Source organism: Chelonia mydas, chromosome 25 (genome assembly GCF_015237465.2).
Source record: "Chelonia mydas isolate rCheMyd1 chromosome 25, rCheMyd1.pri.v2, whole genome shotgun sequence".
Lineage (NCBI taxonomy): Eukaryota > Metazoa > Chordata > Testudines > Cheloniidae > Chelonia > Chelonia mydas.
This window is the reverse complement of record NC_057858.1, coordinates 14,807,648-14,822,374: the sequence shown is the minus strand read 5'-3', so window position 1 is coordinate 14,822,374 and position 14,727 is coordinate 14,807,648. Positions and strand designations below refer to the sequence as shown.

Genomic DNA, 14,727 nt, shown 5'->3' with positions numbered 1-14,727 from the left:
GGGGTAGCAGGGAGGAATCCCAAAAGAACAGCCCCCCCCCCCCCCCCGATGCAGAGAGAGAGTCACCATGGGACCTCCCAGCGGGGAAATGTGGAGAACCCCCTCCAAAGGGGAACGCCTGGTGTTGGGACCATCCGACCCGCTCGAGGGGACCAACGTGACCTGAGCTGCTATCACTGTGGCCAGAGAGGCCACGTACGGACCCAGTGCCCCAGGCTCAGGGACAGACTGAGCAGACCCAACCTACCCTACCTTTAGGACGGAAGAATCCCATGCACCGCTACAGGCTAGGGACCGAATGGCTAGGCAGCAGTTCTGCGGAAAAGGACCTAGGGGTGACAGTGGACGAGAAGCTGGATATGAGTCAGCAGTGTGCCCTTGTTGCCAAGAAGGCCAATGGCATTTTGGGATGTATAAGTAGGGGCATAGCGAGCAGATCGAGGGACGTGATCGTTCCCCTCTATTCGACGTTGGTGAGGCCTCATCTGGAGTACTGTGTTCAGTTTTGGGCCCCACTCCACAAGAAGGATGTGGATAAATTGGAGAGAGTCCAGCGAAGGGCAACAAAAATGATTAGGGGTCTGGAACACATGACTTATGAGGAGAGGCTGAGGGAACTGGGATTGTTTAGTCTGCAGAAGAGAAGAATGAGGGGGGATTTGATAGCTGTGTTCAACTACCTGAAAGGGGGTTCCAAAGAGGATGGATCTAGACTGTTCTCAGTGGTAGCGGATGACAGAACAAGGAGTAATGGTCTCAAGTTGCAGTGGGGGAGGTTTAGGTTGGATATTAGGAAAAACTTTTTCACTAGGAGGGTGGTGAAACACTGGAATGCATTACCTAGGGAGGTGGTAGAATCTCCTTCCTTGGAAGTTTCTAAGGTCAGGCTTGACAAAGCCTTGGCTGGGATGATTTGATTGGGGATCGGTCCTGCTTTGAGCAGGGGGTTGGACTAGATGACCTCCTGAGGTCCCTTCCAACCCTGATATTCTATGATTCTACCCAGGGTAAACTGGGTAGGGACCCAGCTGGACGAGGGGCAGATGACCCAGGCAAGGGGGGCTGCCAGTTTACCACCTGCTCCAGAGGGCAGAGTACCCCCGGCCAGCTCCGCCAGAGGGCTGGAGGCTCTGGACTCAGGGTGCTCGGTTTACAGGGTGGGCGCGGGGCTGTCCCTCCGGAGAGAGTGCCTTGTTCCCCTGGAGGTGGATGGGAGGAAGGTCAAAGGATACTGGGATACGGGCACGGAAGTGACGCTGGCCCGGCCCAAGGTGGTGACCCCAGATCGGGTGGTGCCCAACACCTACCTGACCCTGACAGGGGTGGGCAGGACACCATTTAAGGTGCCCGTGGCAAGGGTACACCTGAAATGGGGGGCCAAGGAGGGCCCCAAGGATATGGGGGTGCACCTTCATTTGCCCACTGAGGTTTTGATTGGGGGGGACCTAGAGGACTGGCCAAGCAACCCCCACACCGCCCTGGTTGTGACCCGTAGCCAGAGCCGGCGAGGGGCACTGCACCCTGACCTTGGGGAGGGTACCACACCGGAGGCGCAGGACCCTACCCTGGTGGGGAGGGAGTGCCGAGGGGCACAGCTCAGAGAGGCTGTGGCCTCAGACCCGGCCAATGAGAGGGAACCGGTCCCCATCCCTTCCCCAGCCGCTGAGTTGAGGAAAGATCCCTCCTTGCGGAAGCTCAGGGACCTGGCCGACCTCAGTGTGGTACGGACCATGAGGAGAGGCTGCCAGGAGAGGCTCCTGTGGGAGAAGGGGTTCCTGTACCGAGAATGGGCTCCCCCAGGGGAAGTGGAGTCCTGGGGGACCCCCAGCTGCCTCCTGATCCCACAGAAGTATCGTCGCAAGCTCCTGTACCTGGCCCATGACATCCCCCTCGCAGGGCACCAGGGAATCCGGCGCACCCGGCAGAGGTTGCTACAGAACTTTTACTGGCCCGGGGTCTTTACCAATTGCCAATCCTGCAACCCCTGTCAGAGGGTGGGGAAGGCCCGGGACAAGGGGAAAGTGGCTTTGAAACCTTTGCCCATCATAAAGGAGCCTTTCCAGAAGGTGGCCATGGACATCGTGGGGCCTCTCAGCAAGATGACCCGGTCGGGGAAGAAATGCATTCTGGTGGTGGTAGATTTCGCCACCCGCTACCCCGAGGCAGTGCCCTTAGCTTCCATTGAAGCAGACACCATGGCAGATGCGCTCCTGACCGTTTTCAGCCAAGTGGGGTTCCCCAGGGAAGTCTTGACAGACCAAGGGTCCAACTTCATGTCGGCCCTGCTCCGGTGCTTGTGGGAGAAATGTGGGGTCCGGCACAAGTGGGCCTCAGCGTATCACCCCCAGTCCAATGGGCTGGTGGAGAGGTTTAACGGGACGCTAAAGATGATGCTGAAAACCTTTATGAACCAGCACCCGCAGGACTGGGACAAGTACTTACCTCACCTGTTGTTCGCGTACAGGGAGGTGCCCCAGGAGTCTACCGGATTTTCGCTTTTCGAACTGTTATATGGAAGGAGGGTGAGGGGCCCCCTGGACCTGATGAGAGACGAGTGGGAGGGGAAGGCCACTCCCGATGGAGAGTCAGTGGTGGAGTATGTCCTGATCTTCCGAGAGAGACTGGCTGAACTCATGGGCCTGGCCAGGGAGAATCTGGCCAGAGCCCAGAAGAAGCAGAAGGTCTGGTACGACCGCACGGCGCGGGCCCGGGCCTACGCCACCAGGGATCAGGTGATGGTTCTCATCCCCGTGAGAAAGAACAAACTACAGGCCGCCTGGGAGGGCCCTTTCAAGGTTGTCAAGCAGCTAAATGAGGTAAACTATGTGGTGGAGCAGTCGAACCGGGTGCACCACCGCCGGGTGTACCATGTGAATATGATGAAGCCATATTATGCCAGGGGGAATGTGGTGTTGGCCGTGTGTGGACAGTGGGAGGAGCAGGGAGATGACCCTTTAGTAGATCTGTTCCCTGGGACCAGAGCTGGTTCCCCCCTGGAAACAATTCCCTTCTCGGATCAGCTCACCCCTGCCCAGCAAGCTGAGGTCAGGGGGGTGCTGCATCCGTACCGACAGCTGTTTTCCAACCAGCCTGGACGCACTAATCTGACTGTCCACCGGGTGCAGACAGGGTCGCACCCGCCGATAAGATGCTCCCCCTTCCCAGTCACAGGGAAAACTGCTCAGGACCTGGAAGGAGAGGTCCGGGACATGCTGGCTTTGGGGGTGATCCAGCCATCGGCCAGCTCTTGGGCCTCGCCGGTGGTGCTGGTCCCCAAAAAGGACGGGTCGGTCCAGTTCTGTGTGGACTATCGGAAGCTCAATGCCATCACTGTATCTGATGCCTACCCCATGCCTAGGCCTGATGAGCTCCTAGACAAGCTGCGAGGAGCTCGATACCTTACCACCATGGACCTTACAAAGGGCTACTGGCAAGTGCCGCTGGATGCAGATGCCCGGCTGAAATGGGCCTTTATCACCCCTCTGGGGCTCTATGAGTTCCTGACCCTGCCTTTCGGCCTCAAGGGAGCGCCGGCCACCTTCCAGCGCCTGGTGGACCAGCTCCTGAGGGGGATGGAGAGTTTTGCCGTGGTGTATATTGATGACATCTGTGTCTTTAGCCAGACCTGGGAGGACCATGTGTCCCAGGTTAGACAAGTGCTGGACCGACTTCAGCCATCCCCACCTTGCAATTCTCTACTTTTACAGTCAGCCCAGCCCCCTGAAGTATCTTACCTGGGCCATCGGGTGGGGAGCGGCCACCTAAAGCCAGAACCGGCCAAGGTGGAGGTGATCAGAGACTGGCCCGCTCCCCACACCAAAAAGCAGGTCCAAGCCTTTATTGGGTTGGCAGGATACTACCGAAGATTTGTGCCCCGCTTTAGTGCCATAGCTGCCCCCATCACTGAGCTATGCAAGAAGGGGAAGCCAGACAAGGTGGTCTGGACCGAGCAGTGCCAGGAGGCTTTCCAGGCGCTGAAAGAGGCTCTGGTCAGTGGCCCAGTTCTGGCAAACCCAGACTTTGACAAGCCCTTTGTGGTGTTCACTGATGCCTCAGACACGGGACTGGGGGCAGTGTTAATGCAGTGGGATGAAAAGGGGGAGAGACACCCCATCGTGTACCTGAGCAAGAAGTTGCTACCCCGGGAGCAGCACTACGTGGCCATCGAGAAGGAGTGCCTGGCCATGGTGTGGGCCCTCAAGAAACTAGAGCCCTATCTCTTCGGGCGACACTTCACTGTCTACACCGACCACTCTCCCCTGACCTGGCTGCACCAGATGAAAGGAGCCAACGCCAAGCTCCTGAGGTGGAGCCTGCTCCTGCAGGATTACGACATGGACGTGGTCCACGTGAAGGGAAGTGCCAACATGATAGCGGATGTGCTGTCCCGGAGAGGGGGCCCCGAACTTCCCCAGGTCACTGGTCACAGTGACCCCGCTCAGTTCAGTCTCGAAGGGGGGAAAGATGTGACGCAGCAGGGAGGGGGAGTGCTGACCTGGGAATGTGGCAGGGGAGTTTCACTGGGGATGGGAGACCTGAGAGCCTGTACCCTGAGCCGGGAGGGGGAGGTAACACCTCTGCCCGGAAAACTGGACAAAGGCTGCAGGAGAGAGGCTGCTGGGGGGGTTTTGGTTTCAGTTTGGTGCTGGGTGTTGGAACGCAGGGAACCCCAGGGCTGGGGTCTAAGCTCCCTGCCTCCCCCCCCCCGAAGGACTTAACCAGGACCCCTCAGTTTTACTCACAAGCTCTGTTTTAGACTGTGTTCCTATTGTCCAATAAATCTTCTGTGACTCTCAGCCAGCCAGTAAAACAGTGAATCCCAGGAAGAGGGGTGCAGGCCACGGACTCCCCCACCCTCCGTGACAACCCCCCTGCCCCCCCATCTGTGCCTCCCTCCAGCTGAAATAGGCCTTGGGGAAGATCATGGCCGGGGGAGGCTGCCCCCCATGCGATGTTTGCGGTTCCCTCCACAGGAGAGCACCTTGCGTAGTGCATGCTTTTGCAGGGGGGGGAGCCACTTCACCTCCTTCTGCCTTGGCCAGCCCAGCTGTGAAACTAGGTACTAGAGCAAGACTCTGGCTAGGCACCAGCTCTCCTGGGCTGGAGACGAGCTCCCTTGGCTCCAGCTGCCTAAACAAACAGTGGTGTCATTGCCCGTCATCCCCAGGCAGGTGACTGGTCACCCACCTGCATTTAGCTTCAGTTCCTGCAATGCTGGAGCCCTCACTGTGGAAGCTAGAAGTGTCCTTTGTGGGCACTAGAGGGCGCCCTTCCCCTGCACCCTGTGCCGGTCCGGGGAGGCTGAAGCCGGAGTTCTGGCCCTTGGTCCTGTCCCGGCCGGGTGCATTGGCTGATGCCTGTGGGGTGCACATGCCCTGGGAGGGGGAGAGCGGCTCACAGACCCATCAGGACCATTCTTCTTTCTTCCGGTTCAAGTGCAGCCCTGCTGCGCCCCAGCACAGACTCCCACGCTGCCCACAGGCCGGCTTCGCTTCTCAGGTGGGCCCACCAGGGGCTGCAGGTCGCTCTAGGAAATGGCCCCAAATTCAAGAATTCAATAGGAGGCCTCTTGCATCTTTGCCAGCTGAGCGCAGGCCAGGCGTGAGCGGCTGCAAAGGGAGGCCGGCGCTAGCAGAGGAGGGGAAGCGCACTTCGAAGAAGCAGCTTCAGCCCAGGCGTTCGCTCCCAGGGGGTGGTAGCCACGTGCCCAAGGACGGAGTCTGCCCCAAGTTCAGCCAAACGACTCTGGCTCAAGGCCAGGCTCGGAGCGTGGCAGGCACAGCTGTCCTGGGGCAGGTCTGGGTCACAGTGGAACCAGGAATTCATCGGCCAAGATTTTCAAGAGCGACTGGTGACGTTGGCATCTCCATTTCCGACAGGTCAGCCTGAGACTTCTCTAGGGGGATCTGATTTCCAGAGCGCACTAAGCCCCCTGCCCTAGCACCCGGGAGCTTTTAAAGCAGTGCAGTTTGGGCACCGAGTGTTGGGTGTGGGTCTGTGTCCTGCTATCCCAATGTCAGGGACCTGCACCTGTATTCCCCCTCCCGGCTCCTCTCTCAGGCAGAGCCCCAAGTCTCTCTCCCTCCTGCGTGAGGGTGCTCGGGCTGCCCAGCCCCCTGGTTACACTGTGATAGCACCAGCCAGCCAGGTGTGCTTTGCCTCCTCTCTGTGGGCGCCGACCAGCCTCGCACTGCAGTCACACGGCACCATGGCTCTGAGCTGCAGAAAGCATTACGGAGAGAACCACCGGGAGCCAACACAAGGGCAGACCCACTGAAAGGCTTCCCAGTGCCAGCCTCGCGCCCTGGCAGGCGTCAGTTCTTAAACCCACCACAGGGAGTTCCTGGAGCTCGGACCCTGGGCTGGGCAGATCAGCTGCTGTTTATAGAGACGGGGCCTTTGATCTCCAGGCTCTGGGAACAGGTAATCAGCAGCCAATCACACTCCTCAGGGTGATGTTTCGAAAGCCTGGCTTTTACCCAGCCGGAAGTGGGGAATTTGCAGTAACCTCGGCTGGGGTATTTCTTAGGAAATCCACTTATCGGTTACCGCCTCAAACCTCCCTTCTTCCCTGGCACAATGGCGGTGGAGCTCTTTGAGCTCGCTGCCCCCCCCCCCCCCCCATGGTGGTTGTCCCTAGAGGAGTTACCCACAGCCCCAGTCCACAGGAAGACACGCCCACTGCACCTTGTACAATGGACTTCAAGGGAACAAAGAAACTTCAGTCAGGGTCTCCTGAGGCCATTGCAGGAAATTGCCAGATCTGTCACACCTGCTTCCAGCCTTTGAGGCAGCACTGCGCTTACATGGCACTAGGGTCAGAAATGCACAAATTGGCAGCAGTGTTAACAGGAAGGTGGGAAGGTGCTGGCCTTGCTGAGACTTCCAGGCTATTTTCTCCAAACTGCTCTGCCGGGCTGCGTGCCACTTCCCCCCGCCTCCCCCACCTCTCTGCACCGGGTGGACCCCCAAGCCCGTGGCTAGCACACCAAGGTCAACTGAGAGAAGGGGACATGGAGGGCAAACGTTTAGTTCGAAGAGCCGGCCATGGAGAAGCATCTCTTGGTTCTTAGTCATCGTTGCCGTCTCCATAGCTGCAAAACACATCACAAATCCCCAGGCCTCAGCGCTGTCCAAGCTCTCCCATAAAATTTCAGCCGAGGGCCCTGGGATGGGAGGGCGGCTCTTCCACCAGGGCTGATCTTCCCCAGGCCGGGGGACAGGAGAGATTCCTGCTGCATGTGTGTTTACTGCTTCACGCAGTGACGTAAGGCAGCGAGTGAGTGGTGGGGGGGGGGAGTGGAGGGATGGGGAGGGCGGGCAAGATTCAGCTCAGTATAAAGCCAGGTCTGGTCCATTTCATTCATTTCCCTCACAGACGCTGATGAAAGCTGCATGTCCAGAGTGTGCTATAAATATAGACCGAGATTGCACAACCTCGGTGCCGCTTCCACTGTCTGTCCTATTGCACAATGCAGAGCTCAGGGCAGGACTTCAGGTACGCCGCCACCTGTCTGCTGCTGCTGCTCTCCGGCGTGGAGCCGCGGCCGCACGGATGGGCTGAGAACAGGCTTCAGCTCGAAACAATCCAAAGGGGCATCCTGGACCGGCTGGGGCTGCAGGAGCCCCCCGTGCTCCGGCAGAGGCTGGACCAGGACGGGGTGAGGAGAGCGCGCCAGCTCTACAGGGAGAAACTCACCCAGCTGTGGGGGAACCGGAGCAGGGAAGAAAATTGGGCGGCAGCCCCACCCAGGACGCTTCACCTCCTGACTCCAAAGCGTAAGTGAAACCAACCGAGCGGGAAAACGCCCTGGCTGTCTGAGCCCTGGGTCAATGGCGCAGAGCCTGGGGAGGTCAGAGAAGCTCCCGCGCTGGAGGTTTCCAACGGAGGCTGGAGGGGTGCGACCCAACAACTCCTGCATCTTGGCAGGGGCTTGGCCTGGCTGACCCTGGCAGCCCCTGCTAACCTCTGGCTCTCTGAGAGTCGAGCGTGTCCATGGGCGCCTGGGCTGTGCCTTCGGTTTCTCTCCGAGCAGCTGCGGAGAAACTTTCGAAGGTGCTGCCCTGACCTAGAAGCCCAAGTCCCCTTGACTCCGCTCCGGAGGCGCTCTTGAAAATGCTGCCCCGGCCCTGGGCGTGCAGAGGAACCTGCCTGTTATGCCCCGGGAGTCCAGTCCGGGGAGAGGGCTGCGTCGTTCTTGGGAGTCCAGTCCGGGGTCTAGCAGAGCTGGGCAGTGGCCACTGTGCTGGGTGCTTGGTGTTGGACTGGCCCAGTGCAGAGTGAAGGGGGGTTGAGACCCCCTTGCTCAGCCGGGCCCCTTAGACGACCTGACGCTGACTCGCCGTGTCCGAGCGCGTCTCTGTGCTGGTGGACCCGCAGGTGGGAGATGGAAGCCGTGTGTGCTGCACCGGGCACACTTCAGCCACAGCAACTGGCCAACTCGTGCGGCTTGGGTGGGCAGGCGGGGGCTGGGCCGGCTATGTTATTTATTAGCTTAAGAAAGACATTGTGGGAATGTGGAGCCGTCGATTTGTGCTTGTTACTGACCTGTGCAATCGTGGGAGCGTTTTCCTCCGGAGGTCCCTCTGGGCCCGGTCAGGCTGCTCTCTGTGGGGCAGGGATTGTCTCCCCTTGCCCAGGGGCCGGGGGCTCTGCCCGTGGAGAAGGCTGGTGAGCACCTTCCCCGGTGGGAGTGCTTTGCTCCTGCGTGGGCAGTAGCGGCCGGGTGCGCGATGGGTGTAGGGACTGTAAGCCTGGGGCCCTTGGCCTGTGCTGACCTTCAGAAAGGAACAAATGGGACTCTGCCCAATCCTTGTTTTTCCAGGTGTCTTGAGGGAGCACACAGGAGTCGTGGGGTCCCTCTTCCTCGCAGGGCTCCAAGTGGTCAGGCAGCCCTGGAACCCAGCTGCCAGAGCACGTCCCCTTCCCTTAGCCTGACCTCCTTGCTGTGGAGGGGGTCTCTGTCCTCTGCCCGTTTTCCTTGGCAAAGTGCTCCCAGGTCTGAGCCGCGGTAGAAGGGCTGGGGCAGATTCACATGGGAGCAGCTGCTGTGAAGCCTTTTCAGAATCGGCTCTTCCTTCAGCTCCGCCTGCTCCACGCTGACACCAGCCGGCTCCTGCAGAGCGGGGTCCGGCCGGCACCTCTGGCACCAGGGCTTTGCAGCCGCTTGCTTCGCTGATTCTAACTAGCCAGAAGCGGCTTGGGCCTGGCTCTCTGGAGGCCCATTAGTGAGGGCTGAAGCTGGAGGTTTGGGTCCCAAAAGCATCTGCAGGTTCAGCTGGTTCCCCGAAGATTGTCAGGACCTCTGGCCGAGCAACAGCAAGTCTCCGGCCCTGGGGAACAGAAAGATGCCAAGATGGGGCACTTTCTAGACTGTTTCCGGTTCCACTTCTACCCCTGGCTACGCTTTTGTGATACTTGGTTTATTTACAGTCCAGCTCCTGGAGGCAAGTGGCTTTGTGAAAATCTCAGCTTTCGTGTATCCGTGAAAAGGGAGCTGGTTTCTGGTGGTCCAATGGGCCTGGGACCCCAGCGTGGCTGATTGCGCTGATGGAGGGGGGCTGGAACCAGAGAGCAGCCCAGGGGCCTGAAGCATAAAGGACAATGAAAAGCCTCCAGCAGCCATTATTAACCCCTGATTTGGGGTCTGACTCCTGGGTTTTGTATGGCCAAGGCTGGCGATGCTCCCAGGCCAGGAAACGTGAGGTAGGGCAGGGGAAAGGGAAGGGACCAGAGTTTGCAAACCTCTCTGATGGCTGGGTCAGGTCGTGTGCTCCCCCGTCTACATGCCAGTGTGTGGGACAGGATTAGAAGCACCCCAGGAGTGAGGGGCTGAAAGGCCCATTCCCATGCACTGCGTGGGATGGTCCCATAGTTACTGCACGGGGCAGGGTCAGGGCTCCTGGGGTGTGTTTCCGGGTCTGCCCCAGAGGTGTTGCAAACTGGCTCTGGTCCCCTTGGCCTGATCCCAGAGGTGACGAGCGCCTCTGACTCCCATGCACCAGGCCAAGGATGTCACTTGAAGACTCCTCCCCATGCAGCCAGCCGGCAAACCCTCCCCCACCCCCTCCAAGTGGTGCCCAGGCCTCGTGTTGAGCTCTCTGGCACACGCAAGCGTCGCCCCGCGCTGCCCCGTCTCTAGGGTGCAGAGCCCACTGGCCTGGCAAGACTGACAACACGCAGCAAGGGTTCAAGTGGGTCCCCCGAGTGGTGGTCCAGCTGTTACCCTGGCTCGCGCAGAGCAGAGCTGGGGAGCTGGGCGTGTTCGGCCAGGGGCAGCCGCACGCAGTTGGTGTCGCTGCTCCTGGACGTGTGTTTGGCCTTTAATCATCAACGCTGCGGTTCTGTTCGGCTGACGCTGAGTGGGGGGCAGGGTCAAACGGGTCCTGCCTGGCCCAGCTGAACTGGCTGCGTGTTGAGAGCGCCGCAGCGTCTGGGACACAGGCGAGTTAATGGGCCCGGGGCGGGGGGAATGCAGCGTTATAACACTAGGGCACAGCCAATGCCGGGGGAAGGCTGCTGCCGGTTCCTTACTTAGCATGAATGTTTTGGGGTTTGGTTTTTTTTTGAGGGGGGGGGAATTTCTACCCATGTTTGCTCCATGGAGGGTGAGGCCCTAACTTTTACCTGGGGGCTTGGGGTAACACTGGGCTAAAGCACTGGGCTGGCATTCAGGAGACCCAGCCCTGCCTGCCACAGCCTGCCTCTGTGCCCTGGGGCAAGTCCCCGACTTTCTGCCTCAGTTTCCCCAGCTATGAAATGGGGATCGCCCGGGAGTGCTGTGAGGACCCAGCTATTAATATCCTGGTGCTGGACACCTGCCAAACTGGGTGCGTGGAGAGCCCCAGGCCGGGTGGCTTAGAAGGGTTTCCCCACAGTGGTACAGCGAGCACATGGCAGTCGGGCCCCTGGAGCGGAGGTGGGCAATCCTCACTCTGAACATTGAACTGCCACGGAATGGCTGGTACGTACACGTGTACATGTGCAGCACACGAGGATAACACGTGTGTCACATTGCACGTGCAGCCTCGGATGCCGGGGGGGGATCTGAGATGCTGGCTTGTGCCGGGGTGGGCAGTTTGTAGCAGGACCAGAAAGTGGCGGTGTGGAAAAGCAGCCCCTATTAACCCTTCGCTGCCTCCTCTCTCTGCAGTGGAGCGCCGGACGGAAGCCTCTGCTGGCAGCTCCTGTTACAATCTCGTGCTGTCCCGGACCGAGGCCTTCCACCAGGAGCTCAGCGTGATGAGGGCTGAACTGAGACTCTTCGAGCAAACTCTCAGCACTCAGGATGTCTCTAGACTCAATGTCTCCTGGCCATCTCGAGTAGAGATCTACCAGCTGCCGGAGCATGGGCAGCGCAACGGGCATCCCAAATTTCTGCATTCCTATACCCTCGATTCCAAGACCCTGAGTCTCGACCTGGGGGCTGCTGTCCGGCACTGGGCAGTGAGCACGGAGCAAAGGCTCCATCTGCAGCTGGTATTCGCTGCAGATATTTCTGCCTTTCTGGCCACCAACCGAACCAGCCATGGGGCGGAGACGCTGAACCTAGAGGTGGAAACCCAGGAGCACTTGGGCCCCAGGCCGAGGAAAGCCAGGGCGCTAGAGGAGGAATGCAGAAAGAGCGATGGGAAATGTTGCCTCAAGTCCCTCAAAGTGTCTTTCCAAGACATCGGCTGGTCCAACTGGGTGATCGCCCCGAACAGCTACTACATGAAGTTCTGTGAAGGGTCTTGCCCTCACAACTACAAGCCAGCCAGCATGCACACCCAGATCAAAGCCCGAATGCACACCCTGTCCAAAGAGACGCCTGCCCCCTGCTGCGTGCCCGCCGGCTACGACCCCATGGTGCTCATGCACTACAACAGCGACGGGAGACTCGTCTCCACGCTCTTCGAGGACATGATCGTCACCAAGTGTCACTGTGCCTGAGGGCGCACGCATCCCCCGGAGCTGCTGGGAGAGGAAGCGACCCTGAGCCACCCAGCCGCCGAGATGAGCCCCCTTACCAGACGCTGCTGGCCCAGCTAGTCCCATGGCAGAGCTGAGAGATGCAGCCATTGACTGTGTTTCTTAAAGACCTCCTGTCTGATGCAAACTTTCCCGGGGTGCAATGGCATGGGCGTGTTTACAGTCATACCCCTGGCAGTCAAGGCCCACTGCATTGGCCCACGCCCTTCCAGCGGCTAGTTCAGATACCAGAAAACAGGCCTGTTCTCTTCTCCTCTCCCCTGCATCCTGCTCCGCTTGGAACCGGCTGGATGTGGCTCAGGGAACACTAGTGTGGCCAGAGTCCCTGCAGCCTTGTCAGGTGCAGCACAGTCACCGAGGGCAAGGCCCGCCAGTCTGGGCAGGGTCCTGTTCCAGCTGCACCATGGTCACTTAGCCCCCTCCCACCTATTGCCTGGGGAGGTGGGTTCTTCCTCCCGTAGACGGATAAACCCCTGAGGCAGGTTTCAGCAGGGCTGCTCCCTGGGGGCTCATGCCACCTAAGAGTCTGAGCAAAATGTGCACTTTAGTAGGGATTTATTTATACACCCCTCTTATTTATTGCTAACTTATTGGGGTTAGTGCTATGGCAGGGTCCTGGTTTTGTATATTTATAAGAAGACATTGTTGTGATAACGGAATCAAATAAACTTCTCAGCAAAAAGGGCAGGCCTTGGTGCACTCCTGTGTCCTCTAGCGACCCGGGTCCCTTCCGGTTCTGTCCCTGCCAAACAGAGCAAACCCCTGCCTGCACAGAGCGCCTGGGGCAGATTCTGGCTCTGCGTAGCCACCCAGAGCAGCGCTGCTCTGTCCGCCCGCCCATCCAGCCTTGCTCTGGCAGGGCCCACTTCTTGGGGTGACCGTCCCTGAGGCCCATGCAGCCCTTGGCTGTTCTGGGGAGCACTGATCAGGGCCCCTTATTTCTTCTGATGTGGACAGGAGCCCGCTGGGAGCTGGACTCGCTCCTCACAGGCCAGGGGGAGCAGTCCCTTCCCATCCAGGTGGCCCTGGGAGTGAATGCTCCAGGCTGGGACCAGGCCCTGACCCATCCATTCTGCTGAGCAGAGGCAGGCCTGGCCCAGCCCTTTACAGGGTGGTGGCTCCCCCACCCCACTTCTGATCCCTGAGCCCCCGGCTGCATCTATAGGAGCACTTCCGGGGATCCCCGCTAGCCCTGGCCCTCTACCAGCATGCCCCAACCCTGATCCCAGCCGGTGAGGGGCCAGGGGGCTGAAAGTGCTCATGCAGATGGCTCCTTTGCTCTGGGGTTGCTTCATTCTGGCCAGAGGCACAAACTCTGGAGCTGGTGCCTCGTCCCCTCCCCAACTGGCTGCCACCTGCCCTTGCCCCCCCGATCTTGGGCTGGAGGACCCATGGGGAGCTGGCGGAGATGCCCCTCAGTGGTGGAATTCCAGCCCCAGTTTAACCCCCCTTCCCTGGGCTTCGTTCTGGGCCGCCTCCCCCAGCCACCCAGCGGCCCCCTGCCTCGGCCTCCGGCGCAATTCCCGCGGTTCCTCAGCAGGTCTCGGCTCTCGAAGTCGTGTTTGCTGCTGATGAAACCGCCGCACATGGGCAGCATTGTTCTGCCGCGAGTAACCGCCCAGGTTCCCGAACTAACCAACGGCTTCCGCTGAGGAGCCGTTAACCCCTCGCTGACTGTGGAGAACTTCGCTCTGCACCCGCTGCTGGGACCACGCCAGCCCTGCAGCTGGCAGTGGCCGTGCCCAGCAGCACGGGGCAGGCCTTGCCGGCAGGGAGAGCAGTGAGAGGGGGCCGGTGGCAGAGTGGTTCTCGCACTCCGAGGAGCCAGGCCCATAGGTCTGTGCGGTCTGGTTGGGGGTCACCCCCTTCTCCCAGCACCGCTGGCAGCCTGCGTTGCCCCACGTATGCGGCCTCAGCATGACCTGGATGGGCTCGCTCCCAGGCAGTGAGGAGGCAGGTTGGATTCCTTGCCTGCCATTCAGCCCCGGCCTCTCTGCCAAGGGGCTGAGCCAGAGACGTGTGCAAACAGCATCCCTGCCTGCTGGCTTTGGCCCTGGAGCCCGGCACTGCCGTAACCCCTGGGGTTCAGTCCTTCAGGTTACTCCCGCATCCCCTTCACCTGTTGGTGGGTCACTTTCTGCTTCCCCAGCATCACTCCCTGCCTGGCATCCCTCCCAACCCCATCCCCTCACAGCCAGCGTCACCCCCTGTCACTTTCGCTGCCGGCTCCCCAGTGCCTTCAGGCCCAGCCGCCCCGGATGCCATGGGACAGGGTCAAGCCTTACAGGGAGAACTGGCTGTAAATCCCATAGGCTCTGCTGTGGCCTCACCCGGCTCTGGTGCGGGAAGGGGCAGTGGCTTTCGTGGAAGGTGAGTAATCGCCACGCGTGTTGTCCTGGAAACCTTTAATTTGTTTGTGTCCTTGAAATTGTGACGCTACTTTGCATTCGGCCTTGAGCTCGAGATCCAAGGCTGAGGAACTTCCTCCATCCCGCTTTCCAGATAGCGCTTGCTGGCAAGTGAGCCACAAACAGGGCAGGGGTGAAGGAACACACGAGCCAGCCAGCTTCCCCCGCGGCAGCAGGATCCCAAGCTCACTGGCGGAGCACTGCAACGGGCCAGGTGGGAAGCCCGTGGGCTGGCCCTGCATGTGTAAGGACAGCTGGAGAGAGCATGGGTACAGCGTGTGCAGGCTGGGCCTGTCCCCTGATCAGCTGCCCCAGTCAGTGTCCCCTCCCAGCATGACCCCCGTGACG

The 14,727-nt window shown here is 59.9% G+C and overlaps 1 protein-coding gene across 2 annotated transcripts in view; it reads left to right on the top strand.

Moving 5' to 3' along the window:
- PGPEP1 (pyroglutamyl-peptidase I) overlaps positions 1 to 12,642 on the top strand; it is a 60,797-nt gene extending 48,155 nt beyond the window's left edge. For both annotated transcript variants that reach the window (XM_043535680.1, XM_043535681.1), the window contains exons 2-3: positions 7,379 to 7,779; positions 11,154 to 12,642. In XM_043535680.1, coding sequence (XP_043391615.1) covers positions 7,473 to 7,779; positions 11,154 to 11,932 — 1,086 coding nt within the window. In that variant the 5' untranslated portion in view covers positions 7,379 to 7,472 and the 3' untranslated portion in view covers positions 11,933 to 12,642. The remainder of the gene's footprint in view (positions 1 to 7,378; positions 7,780 to 11,153) is intronic.
- Positions 12,643 to 14,727: the final 2,085 nt, after the last annotated feature.